The sequence below is a fragment of the Gastrolobium bilobum genome, unplaced genomic scaffold, assembly GCF_033153095.1.
Source record: "Gastrolobium bilobum isolate Gb01-03AN ecotype WA unplaced genomic scaffold, APGP_CSIRO_Gbil_v1 utg41169, whole genome shotgun sequence".
Classification (NCBI taxonomy): domain Eukaryota; kingdom Viridiplantae; phylum Streptophyta; class Magnoliopsida; order Fabales; family Fabaceae; genus Gastrolobium; species Gastrolobium bilobum.
The window spans coordinates 172,677-186,357 of NW_026897122.1; the positions used below are offsets into that span (position 1 = coordinate 172,677).

At 33.5% G+C, this 13,681-nt stretch overlaps 1 protein-coding gene across 2 annotated transcripts; it reads right to left on the minus strand.

The window, feature by feature from the left end:
- Positions 1-11,692: 11,692 nt before the first annotated feature.
- Positions 11,693-13,443, minus strand: LOC133304372 (protein LATERAL ORGAN BOUNDARIES-like). Of its 2 annotated transcripts, none has more exons than XM_061504405.1 (2): positions 13,306-13,443; positions 11,693-12,369 (listed from the first exon to the last, which is right to left on the minus strand). In XM_061504405.1, the coding sequence occupies exon 2, from the start codon at positions 12,362-12,364 to the stop codon at positions 11,789-11,791; it is 576 nt and encodes a 191-aa protein (XP_061360389.1). In that variant the 5' UTR covers positions 12,365-12,369; positions 13,306-13,443; the 3' UTR covers positions 11,693-11,788. The 2 variants fall into 2 exon arrangements, with proteins under 2 accessions (XP_061360389.1, XP_061360390.1); XM_061504406.1 differs by having other exon boundaries at positions 11,693-12,374; positions 13,306-13,319.
- Positions 13,444-13,681: the final 238 nt, after the last annotated feature.

Genomic DNA, 13,681 nt, shown 5'->3' on the forward strand with positions numbered 1-13,681 from the left:
TATCATTGATAAGATGCACTGAATTTTGGTACAACAGTAGTACCAAAGATTTATTCCTCTCTAACAATCTTGTAGCTAGTAACTTGTTATGATTGGTTGGCCATGTGTTCAACTTATCTGACGTGGATTGTTGCAAGCTGGTATCAGCTGAGTCTAGCGCACATGTATTTGCTAAAATTAAGTTGGACTCCACCAAGTTGGGCTGTGATGCAAATGGGCTTGAAGCAATTAGACTGGGCTGTATTAATGTTGGTCCATAGGGTTTGCTACAAAAAGATCAAACTTTTCCAAAATTTGATAAGTGCTTGCAGCTGGTAATCTTAGCAGTCCAATGTCCAGGTTCCCTGATATTATTATGGGAAAAATAAATCTTATGCCGTAGGAGAATTCTAATCTCATGTCATAGATACATCAAGTGTAGGATCCACCTATTAAAAAAAAATAAAATAAAATGAGTGACACACATTTTTATAATATGTGTAGGAATAATTTGTTTTCTCATGCAAGATGAGAAAAACAAACCCCTATTATTATATATCGACTTCTAACAACATTTTCAATTGATAAGGGGAATTTGGGATGGCCTAATGATTTTCAGATAGAATATTAAGATAGCCGGTAGAAGTTGAATGACTCATATATAGATATATGGGTCAACACATAAACATTTTATTTCATCGTACGAATAAGAAATTGCATTGGCCATAAATGATTGCTGCTGAAAGAAAGAGAAATGCAAAGGATATATAGGATTCGTCTAAAAAAAGGAAAAAGAAAGAATGAAATAAAAGCATAAGCATGCCCACATAATCATGACCGGTTAGAATGCAGTAGTGGCAACTGGCAACCATCATGGTCATCCTCATTGGAAATCTTTTAGATGAACCACTTTCCACATTAATATTTTTAAATGTTATAGTTTATGTTATTTTACTCTAATAAAAAGATGAAATTCATATTATTATTTTTATTTTGTTCACTCTTTTTTCTTTATAATTCATCTCTTTCTCTCATTTAAAATAACATGGACTCACATTTTTATCTTTTTTTGTTCACTCTCTCTCTCCTTCTTAATTTATCTCTTTTTCTCATTTAAAATAACACAATTTTATATCATTTAAAATAACACAATTTTATATCATTTAAAATGACACATATTTTTTCCTTAAATATTATATATAAAGAAGTAGATAAATGCTGGCGGTGTTCTTTGGGCGCAAACGTTTTCTATAACCCGTGCATGTAGCAATTAAGTCTACCTTTGAACTTTCTCAGTTAGGTGTATACATAAATATGTGACAATCAAATACCATAGAAATATATATATATATATATATATATATATATTGATATTTATGGTCGTTCTTTAGGCGAAATCTTAAATATTTAAGTATTATTATACATACTTGAAATGAAATAAAGAAAAAAATCGTTAGATAAGGGAATCATGAAATCGCGGCGTCAAAATTATTGCTCGGTGCATTACATTCCGAACCGAACTCCTATCACATTTCATGTAAGATTCGTTGCACAGACAAAAGCAGAACGCCTTGGATCTGGATCCTGTGAAAATTCACATGGCCATGTGATGTGGAGAATCATAACCATACAAAGGTGGATCAATGGTAATAAAGGAGGAGAGAAAAAAATGTTAAAATAGATAGTTATGAAATCATAATCGTTGATTTACCTTTGTATGGTTGTGATCTTCCCACATGACCATATTATATTTTTTTTTCACATGAGATGATCCATTTCTGAACGCTTGATTGTAAGAGGCAACAATTATTATCTTGTCCCACTATAATTAGATTCAGAATGATAAAAAGAGATTGATTATTTAAGTGTATAACTAATTTATTAATAAGATCTTTACAATATAATTTTTCTTTTCTTTTCTTTTTCATATGGACGTACATAATAAATATGTATTCCTTTTTTATTTATAGCACATTAGAAATTAAATCTATAATTTATATTTATCAAATCCCTTGAACCAAACTTAGTTATTTCAAAAGAAAATAAATTATAAAATTAGATTTTTGTGTCAAAATAAAGTCATAAATTTCATTAAAAATAATAATAATTTTTTGATAAACAAAATAATAAAATTTATAATTTCTCTAACCTAAGGGGGAAAAAAGTTTCATAATTGCATTAGCAATTATCTAGTTTCTTAAATATTTACATCATTGTAAAATACATATTATGTATAAAAAAAAACGTGTGTTCTTTTAAAGAACACAAATTTAGGTACTTTTAAGAGGAATAGACACACAAAGAGATGAGACTCATATTTTTTTATTTTTTTTTAGTAGGACCTATACTTTTTTGTGTCTATCTGTATCTTAAAATAATATCTAAGTTTGTGTCTTTTAAAATGATATAAAATTTTTCCAAAAAAAAAAAAATTATCATAATTTCATCATCATTATGGTGCTTCAATTTTCTAGTAACTACTTTTTTCTATCAACTATCCGCCCGCCCCCAACACAGTCAAAACAAAAAAGGAAAACGAAACTTTATGCTGACCGTCTTATAGAATATAGATCTTATTTGCTTTCTAGATTTCTTTCGGACTGGGAAGATATGACCCAAAGATAGATGGGTCACTTTAATTATTATTCGCATATAAAGTATATATATTAGATAAAAGTGGCCAAAGTCGTAAAATTAATTAATGAAGAAATTTGCTGCTGAAAATCCGACGGTTCAGATTTGTGGCTTGTACATTTGACCAATGTTATTAAAATCGAAATTTTAAGTAAAATCAGAGAGGTATTAAAAATCATAATGTAAAAAAATCGTAAAATCATAGTGATAAATCGAGATTTTAACAATTATGCATTTGATTGAGGGTAAGTAAAACTTGAATGATGAATGAACCTCTCTTAAACAAGACTATATTATCCATGTGTTGGAGACAAAATTTATTGTTTGATCTCTACATCTAGCTTCTGCTTTTGAGATGATTTATTTGTTGATAACTTGATATCATATTCATTTCTTATCCATAGAGGTCTTTAATTCATTTATATCTATATTTATGTTCGATTTTAGATGCTTACCCTTTAAGGCATGAACTTAAACTGATCATTCATGAAATCCGCTAATTAAATATTTTCGCTTCTTACAAGCTAATATGTTTTGTTGATAATCTGAAAACATAACTAATTGAAGTATGTGGCACAGGAGATGAACCCCAGGACTGCCTGTAAAGAATACACACACACATGCAAGTTAATTGTATGCAATTTCACGAGGAGTTCAATACAATGTTCCATGTCGAAATTTACTTTAATCTTTTAGAAATATTATATACATATTTGGACTCGAAGATTAACAGAGCGGGCAAACGAAAGTGAAAGAAAATCTTCTGAGTCAAATCAGTGGCGGATCCATGAAAAAAATTTTATGTCCGCATATTTAGTGGTAGGGTTCGGAGGTAGCGCTCCCGAAATTTTTTTTTGTAAATACAGTTTAGATTAACGCTTTATATACAAGGTTATGAACTCGCTCATAATCTAGTTGCTTCCATAATAAGCTGCAGACAATAGTTTGACCAATCATTTTTCCCTAAATCTTACCGATCCTCGAAAACAAATATTAGAATATACTTCAGTACATCCATACATCTTCATTCTATTTTATAATGGTGAATAAAAGAGTCAACACTACATGTACTCTTCTTGGTCCCTAACAAAAAATTTGATCCCCACTTTAGTCTCCTACAAAAAAAAATTTAGCTACCTGGTCCCTATAAAATTCAAAGTGGAAACATTTTAGTCCTGTTGAGCAACTAATGTGGGTCTTTTTTGAATTTGTGAGGGATCATGATTTTAACTAAATTGATCCACTTTGAATTTCTTAGAAACCTCGAGACTAATTTTTTTTATAAAAGACTAATGTGGGGAATGTATTTTTTCTTAAGGACTTAAAAGGGTATTTACTCCTAATATAAATATTGAACCAAGAGACAAATAAGAACTCGCAACCAAAAAAAAAGAAAGAAAAAACCTAAAATATTATGTCTGCAAGTGCGGACATGAACGCCCACCTGGGTCCGCCGCTGAGTCAAATGGATTTTTACTTTGAAGGTAGACATTACTCAAGCCACACAATTCACATATTTGAATGGATGTCAATGTTACGTGGCACCGGGAGCCTAACTTGGCGATCATTATTAACGAGTGGATCCGATAGTTCTCACTTACTCCATTAATAACCTATGCGAAACTTCACCACTCACACTTGAATTCTCTCAACATCCTGCTCCTTCCTCAAGTGGAAGTTTTTTTTTGAATGACATGGGGTATGCGAGATTAACAAACCCAAATTGCACCCGCCACCATCTCAAAATATTCACCCCAACCAATCACCAAATTGGCCAAGCCGAACTATCAACTTTGATATTACTCTCAGGTGGGATAGGGGGATCATGGTGGGGGCTCTACCACTAACAGACTAAGAGGGTGTATTGAATTAGGATTTTAAAAGAATTTTTTGAGATAATTTTTTTTTATAGATTTTAAAAGACTACTTAGAAGTGAAGGGACGTTAAAAACTTTTTTAGAAGATTTTTTTTACAATCAAAATTTCATAAGATTTAATTTTAAAGGATTTTAATAGAAATTATAAGATTTGAAAGGACAATATGAATTTATAAGATTTTTAAAAATCATATAAATTTTTAACAAATATTCAAAATTACGAGTCAATAAAAAAATAAAGAAATGCAGTGATATTAATAAAAAAGAGAGTAAAACTTAATGTAATTTTCTCAATAAGTAAAACATAATATAATTTTTAACAAACATTCAAAATTACTAAGCAACAGCTCTCCACATATCTAAAGCTATATAAGTCCTCCGTACATTAGTATTTTCTCGTTTCTGCTCTTGGGTTTAACCAATGGGTTGAAAATTATCTTTTTCATTTGACATCAGAGCTATGCATATATGATCATAAGACCTAATTTTTTTATTTATTAAAATAATTCAGAATTTGCATATAATACCTAAAGTTCATGATAAAATTTCGTTTGAAATTTTTTGCAATTGATCTTGGAAACCTTGTAGGTTTTGTTCTACGTGATGAGAGTTTTCTAACCATATATCATATGCATGTTTTTCTTGAGTATTCTAAGAAAATTTCTAATCTGAATTTCTAGGTTTTATTACATGAAAGTTTAGAAAATTTCTCAAATTATATCCAATCAATACATTGAAACCTTAAATTGCTTTGGGACTTTTGAAAAATAAGTTTTTATTTATCTATTGACACAAAAATTAATACAAAATCATTTCCTAAAACTAAAATTGGTTTGAGGGCTTTAGTTCTCCTACTGTTTTTTCACTATATTATGTTGTTTTAAATACAAAAATCATACTTTTTGTGTCAAGAAAAATCGCGACATATAACTTAAAAGATCATTTTTTAAACTTTTAAAAGCTCTCAAAAATCTGTTATTTTTGACATTGTTGTTAAAATCTTGATTTATCACTACGATTTTACGTTTTTACGATTTTTTCATCAAAACGATTTTAATAATATTCCAAACGCTTTTACGTTTTTACGATTTTTTTACATTACGATTTTACGTTTTACGATTTTTTAATCCACTTCCAATTTTACTTAAGATCTCGATTTTAACAACATTGATTTTTGAGATGGATTATATTAAAATCATGTTGGTTTGTTGTTTTTGGGTTATTTTGTTATGAAAATTGTAAAGCCTAGCCGCTTCAAGAATCAACGACTATCCCCACATACTAATACGAGACTTTTCTGTGTGCTTTTTTCTCACTCGCACATTCCTGGGCAAACTTCCCAGAAGGTCACCCATCCTAGAATTGCTCCAAGTCAAGCACGCTTAACTGTGGAGTTCTTCCATTTTGGGTTACCGAAAAGCATATGCATCTTGTTATTATAGGTAGTACCAATTAATTCTTATATGTTATCCCAAATTGTGCAGTTTCATACATGCACAGTCTTTGGAATCCATCTCTTTCGGGTGTCGATTTGATTCATTCATACATGTAACCCCCCACTAGAAGCCTATCAGGAGCCGCTCCTTGTCATTCTCTTTCGTACCAACGAAAACTCCCTTCCATCGTCAGCGCTCGGGATGTTACATGCCCACCAGCTTCCGCCTGGTTCGTCCTCAAACCACACCGAACTGGAAGAGAGGCCCTGCTCTGATACCATAAAAGATGAGGGCGGGGAGTGATCGCCGGTGCGAAAGGGCATGGACAATAAGCAGCTCCTGACAGGCTTCCAGCGGGGGGTTACATGAACGAATGAATCGAATCGACACCCGAAAGAGAGGAATTCCAAAGTCTGTGCAGGTATGAGACTGCACAGTTTGGGATAGCTTATAAGAATTAATTGGTACTACATATACTAACAAGATGCATCTGCTTTTTGCTAACTCGGAACGGAAGAACTCCACAGGGAAGTTTTTCTGGGAAGTGTGCGAGTGAGGACAAAGCACACTCAAAAGTCTCGTGTTAGTGTGTGGGGACAGTCGTTGATCCTTGCAAGTTGTCAGGCGTCTCTCAAAAATATATTGTTTTTGAGCTTTGACGAAGCTCTTATGGCGGAATGCGATTTCGAGCGGGTCAACCCGCAAAAGGAAGAATAAGACACTACAATAGCAAAATCTCAAAAAATACTAGGGGTTAGGGTGAGATTATAAGAGAGACATCCTATTTATATTTCTTACTAAAAAGTCTTACGAAATCCACAACAATAGAAAATCAATTAAAATCATTAGATTTTTGAATACCACAAAATTTTTTTTCCTTTTTTTAAAATCCTAATTGAGTACCAACGGATTTGGATGGACTCTAACGCGACTTTTTTTCAATCTTTTAAAATCCTAATTGAATGGCAATGGAATTTTTTGTTCAAAAATAATCTATTAAAATCCTTTGAAACCCGGATCCAATACACCCTGTTACGTTATACCAATCACAATAGAGTAAAGTGTGTGTCATTTTAAAGGATGTAAAGTTATGTCATTTTTAAGGATGTAAAGTTATGTCATTTTAAGTTAGATAAAGGAGGAGAGAGTGGACAAAAAAATAAAGGTGTGGGTCCCACCTCTTTGTGAGAGTGAAAGGATATAAGTTGTGTCATTTAAAATGACAAACACTTTTCCCATCACAATAAATATTTTCAACGTCAAGTTTTAACCCAAAACTTTAAAAAATTAAATTCATGATTTTTTCCACTTACGAAGTCCCCTCTTAATATTATTTACTATAATTTTGTAGTTACAATATTATTATTGGAGTCCATGCAATATTCAAGAAATCCCTCTTATTCCCAACAGGCAACGGGCAACGAGAGAGTCAAATAAACACAGCAAGAGAAAGGAACAATGACCAAAATGTCACTGTTTACCAATTTTTTTACCTAAATGCCATGCGAACAGCGTTATTTCCCAATCTGTCACGGGAGCAAGTTCGCTACCCGGTGTAGCGAACTCGATTTGCTGACGTGTCACGTCTTTAGTGGACACCAAATTTATTACACGGCGTAGCGAACTTGGTTAACTTGGTTTTAACCAAGTTCGCTACCGTCATATTTTTTTTTTTTCACTTGGTACTTGTTAACCACTAGAAATGTGACACGTCAGCAAACCGAGTTCGTTACCTGCTGTAGCAAATTTGCTTCCGTGGCAGATTAGAAAATAACACTGTTCGCATGTCATTTAAGTAAAAAAGTTGATGAAAAATAACATTTTGATCGGTGTTCCCAAGAGAAATAAAACAGTGGTGATAAGTTATTATCAGCATTCACAGTCAGAGTAACCTCATGAATCATGATCAATTTCATCAGCAGTTGAGTAGTGGTTTTCAAACATAGAATATTTTTGGTAAACACAATTGAAATTGACACATCACATGTGCACGCGTACTTGTCTCATTGACTGTCTGTAATTGTAAAGACTACCATTTGGACAACAATAGACTTGTCTGTCTCTCATGACCATAATGTTATGGATGACGCAAGTACATTAGTACATGTTTGGGTCTGTGAGTCTATGTTGAAAGAGAGAGCGAGAGTGAGAAAGAGAGCATTGAAAGTTGAAACCATATAACACGAAAGATACCTGGACCCATTGTGGCCTTTCTTAGGTCCACGAGGGCACAAAGACTTTGTTGTGGGGGCTTAAACAGGGATAGGACCCCCCCCCCCCCCCCCCCCTCCACATGCTTGCCCTTTGGTAAAACCTCACCCTGCCAATTTTCACCTGCTCTTTGCTTCTTTTCCACGTCTTAGTGCAGAGTGAAGAAGATTGATGGGTTTGATGGATTCTGAAATTATAACTATTGCATTCATTCATTCAGAGAAACAAGTTCAGAAAGCCATACTCACTTTTTTCTCTGAGCCACAACAGTGCATATATCACACCCTTTACTTTGGTTATTTGTCACAAATTACTAAATTGTATTTTCCAATGCAAAAATGTCCAATGATATAATCTAATATACCAATTAAAAGGGACTTGACGGGATGAGAGGGAGATATTCTGAGGGAAAGTTGATCATGGATTAGATTTGGTTCACCAAAAATTCCAAGAAAGAAAAAGTCGAGGCTGTTGGTGATCTCGAGGAGGAAAATGGAGTCAGGGTACTTGTCATATAGAGGGAAAGGAAGAGTGAGAAAGAGGTGGTGATGAATTGGAGGTCTTAAAAAAATGGACGTGACTCTTGCTATTATAGCTATGAAGAGGTCTTGCCTCTGCCAGGCCCTAGTGTCCCTCATGCCTATATTCTTTCTTTGTGTGTGTATTTGAGAGCGGGAAGGAAGAGGGTTCTGACTTTTCTTGATTTTTGTAAGTGTAACAGTGTCTGTGTTCTGAGAGAGGGAGTAAAGTGACTGACAAAAACTGAAGGGAGAAACAGAAGAGGTTTTGAGCATTTAGCTCTGTGCTTACTGAGATTGCATAGACACACGAATATTTTTCATAAATAAGAGAGAGAAAGATATAATCGAAGAAAATAAGGATTATTTTACGATTTGAAGTTCTATTCTTTGTTCTTTCTTCTCTTCACAAAAATTTATACATTATTGGTTTAGCTGTTTAACTTGGAAGATTTTTTTTTTAATACAAATAAAAATTAAATACATAATCTATAATACAATCTATTCAAATTCCTCAATATTGGATCAATCTAGTGGCTTTTCTTGGAAGATTTATAATAACAAGTATATGGTATAAAATGACGGCTTGCTTTCTTTTGGAAGATGAAAGGTTTAACTGTTGCTTTTCTTCCGGGAATTGAACTGATCATGGGAGAAAGGGAAAAAAAAAAACCTAACCCTATCCCTATTTTTTTGCTCGGATTAAGAAGTAATTTTTTTAATGCTGCCATTTCTGGCATTCTGATCTCACCAGGATCGGTTCAGAATTTTACCTGTCAAATTGTAAACTAACACTTGCCCAGACAAAAACAATTCAATGAAAAAGATGTATAAAGATTACTATGGTTTTCCTCGCTAATTTAATGAAGCTATGTATTTCCTATTTTATAAATCATTCGGTAGATGCTGATTAATCCTAGTTCAAGCCGGATAAAATTATAAGGGTAACAAAATTTTATTTACTAAATTTTAGTACAGTTATATATTCGGAGATCAAATTCGAGATCATTAATTAAATTAGAATAACTCTCTGTCAAATGATCATGGTGGTACTACATAACATTTTTTTTTTTTTTTTTTTGTATAACAACTACATAACATTTTTATATCTATAGTTAGCCATCTAAAATAATTGGATATTAATTCATGTGCATGCAAGTTGCAAGTTGATGTAAACATATATAGCTGCAGTCTATGAAGGAAGAGAGAGGGGAGGGGGGGGTCATACTCCTTCACTGTGTTGTCTGGAGGTGTGTGTTGGTGGTTGAAAGTAACAGTTTCGAAGGGCTAGCTATAAGTGTACATCTTAGAATCGTAGAGAGGAGAGAGAGAGAAAGAAAAGCTGAAAACCCTAAAGAGTGAACTACTACTACTATTACTACTTTTTGTATTGAATCCAACAAGGACAGCGACTGTGGCTCACAATTTATGATTTTTTTTTTTATTGAAGAAATGTAGGGATAGAGGTCAGCCTTAGTCTCACGGGAAGACAATGTTTTAGACCGAGATTCATCATCCCTCCTTTTTCTCAGTACATGATGAAAGCTACATTTCAAACTAGTTTGGATTGCAGCAGAGACACAAGTTCAGAAAAACACTGCTCGTTTTACCTGTTAGTTGAGTTCATCGAACACCATACGCAATGCCCAATTATTTTTCCAAAAAATTCTAAGGGGCATTTAGTGGAGGAGAAAATTTTTGAATACTAGGGAAGTGTAATTAATAGGAAAATGATTGAAAAATGAGTTTTGTAAGAAAATGTAAAAAAAGTTGTTTGGTTAGAAAAAATTTTACCGGGCAAATTAGGTAAGATTTATAAAGTCTATGTTTGGTTTGAGGTAAAATATAGATTGACAAACAACTTCAAATTACAAATATAACCCCATAAAAAAAGTTAAACCTTGGCACTTAAGATGAGGGTATTTAAGTCTACTAGTGGGTTGTTCTTTTGCCATTTAGCTAGCTAAATGGCAAATACCACCTTCAAGTTGTCTTTCTAAATAGTAACTTTGCCTTGCTTTCTATGAACAAATAAGGAATGCTATGCAAATACAATACCTAGGAAAATTTTGTAAAACCTTCTACCAAACATTGCTTTCTTACTTTGTCAATTTGATTTGCATAGGTAAATTTTAAGAAATCTTCAACCAAACATCAACTAAAAAGACTATAGCTACCAATAAGATGTGGTATAGGATTATGATCAGGATGACAGACTTCTACTTGAAAAGTCTATACTAGACTTCATGATATATGAACTGAAGCTTAATATCTTGTCTTTGTGTCCGTGTGACATTTTTATTGCCACTAACTAATTTTTTTTTTATATACAATACTAAAAATTAAACATAAAACCTAATACAAATTACCTAAATTTCTTATGACTAGACCAATCTCAGTGGCTTTGCCAGTAAGTAGTTCAATTCTACCAGTCACTGACTTTATTTTAGGTGCCTTAATATTTAGGGAAACTACGATCTATTGAGCTAAGGCAAAACTAATTATGAGAACTACTAATTACTAACTCCGGTACTTAAGAAAGGAAAACAATATTCAAATCAATAGTTTAGAATAAGCTAAACTGAGGTAAATGTTAGAGTAAAAACACAAAATGAAAGTAAAGGGAGGTCCAAGCTAAGTGGAAAAGACGGGCAGGAATATATAGCCTGAGTAGGAACAAGCGTCTAAAACATAGAGTTAGGCTTTACAATCAAGTAATGCTAATCGCTCATTTATTCTTAATCATAAATAATGACAGAGAAATATGTAAACTACGCTTCACATTGCACATGCCTAGAGTTGCACTGAATACACACTAAGAGGTCTAGTAGCCATACATTATACTATGCATGTTCTTCCGACTTATTTAGGCTCTAAAGCCACACTTAAAAGATTTTGAAAAAGACTACCAAAGTTCATGGTAAGCAATAAACAATACATGCTCTCATCTAGAAAAGAAAACCCACCAAATAAAATTAAGAGACATAGTAGACCTAGCTAGGAAGAGTCCAATTAAGGCTACATAGCCAGAGTCCATAATAGATATATATAATATCATCACGCCATCAGAATGTTGCAGGTCATGCCTCAAAAAGTATAAACCCTAGATGGGGTAAAATACTGAAAACTTAATTCACATATTACCTACTCCTCCTCCTCCTCCTCCTCCTCCTCCACCATCACTGAAGTCCTCCGAAGAGGTATCAGTCCATGGAAGAGAATAAGGAAAAGAATAAGCAGTAGGAGATTGGCGATATAACCCACTTCCTTCATTACCAATTCTTGTACTAAAATTCCTTTGGGGTATTTGTTGAACTGGTGTTAGTCCTGGAGGCACAGAAAGAGAAGCTGGAGGGATTTCAGTGAAGGAATAACGGAGTAGATCAGCGTTAGCAGTATCAAGCTCTTTTTGAAGCCTTTGAACTTGTCTCTGAAGGAAAGTGATGGCACCTACACAGCCATAAACTGGGTCCCTAACACGAGCCTCTGCTTCATAGGCAAGGGAGTTCACTGCATCCTCTCTCTGGTGAGGGAGTAGTTCGTTAAGGAGCTTAGTCACATTGCTAGCACCAAATATTTTGTGCACGTTTGCAAATTTTTGAGGCTCTTCAGGTGGAAAGTAAGGCGCAAAGATGCATCCTGGCATACATTTTCTCCTCAAGAATTTGCAGGCAGCACAAGGAGAATTGTAAGAGCTTGATGATGCCATTTTCCCTGAGCTAGAAAGATTGGCATAAAACCAATATTAACAAACTTCACATCCATGTCAAGTTCTTCTAGATTCAAACTTCTTATCAAAGGTGCTAGTTCAGTTGCACCACTTAATTCTACTATCCTTTATTTCTTTATTGTTGCTGCAAAATATATTCTCTAATAATACAAATCAGAAAAACCTTTCTAAGGACTTAGAATTAGAATAATATTAGAATTAGACCCTTTAGGTCTTAATTTATCCATCCCTCCTACATCTCTCACAGCGGCAACCCCCTAACTCCCACTCTTCCTCAACATATATACATGCAACGAGATTATGTATGCTGGTTAGTATAAATTTGAGGATTAGCTGTCACTTTCAAGTATACATGATCTTATATCTTTATCTTTTCTTTTTTCTAACAATCTTCTTTCCTTTTCTAATAAATATTTCCCTTCTTTCCTCTTTCTCTTTTCATTTTTCAATTCTTGAGAAAAAATTATTAAAGAAATCTTAGTTTTAAACATGAAACTCCCTACAAAGTGTTGATCTGAATTTATCCTTAAGTTTAGTTTATGGGCTTGTTTCCTTCTTCTTCTTCTTCTTTATTTTTTATTCCCTATAAGAAAACATAGGTACACTAGTGCTGACATGAAAACTTTAGCGGTATATCTCTTTCTTCGGCTGGAACACTTCAGCTGCATGATCAAGTGGTAAGTCATAATTTCCTTCTGAAATTAAATCAATTGAGCCAGGGATCTGGCTGTTGCAACAAGCCATACTTATATTTCATGGCTACATTAAAAAAAAAAAATTTGAAAAGCCCTAACAAAGGATTATTTTTGTCTATCCAACCTTTACTTTACTTGAAAGGAACTGAAACAGAGAAAAGAACTATATATATGCTTAAAGAAAAGGAGAAAAGAAGAAAGCCACATGAACATGAAATATATTACCTGTTTGTGATGTAGGTTTCTTTGATCAGATGAATTAAAAGGGAAGTACCTTTTTTACCCTTGTTGGAGATTATTCAGAAGCTGCTCTTTTTTCCCCTCCGGAGACAAAGTAACCTAAGCCAAGGAGAGGTATAAGGCTGTCACAGGAGGAGCACCTAAAGAGGAAACCCTAATTGGAGGCACAAGGTGATAGAGAGTTAAGTGGCAAAAGGTGATAGTAGAGGGGGGAAGGCAAACATCATTGAGTGGATGAAGAAAAGGAATGGATGCAAAAGACAAAGGTAATAAATGGAGTTAGACTAGAAAGAATAACTATGACCTTACATCTAATAATAATATCAGGAATGTGGGGATATCTTCCATTCTCACTTATTCA

Bases quoted from the DNA above. Each gene is read 5' to 3' on its own strand.
- LOC133304372 (XM_061504405.1), bottom strand. From the start codon at position 12,364: ATGGCATCATCAAGCTCTTACAATTCTCCTTGTGCTGCCTGCAAATTC.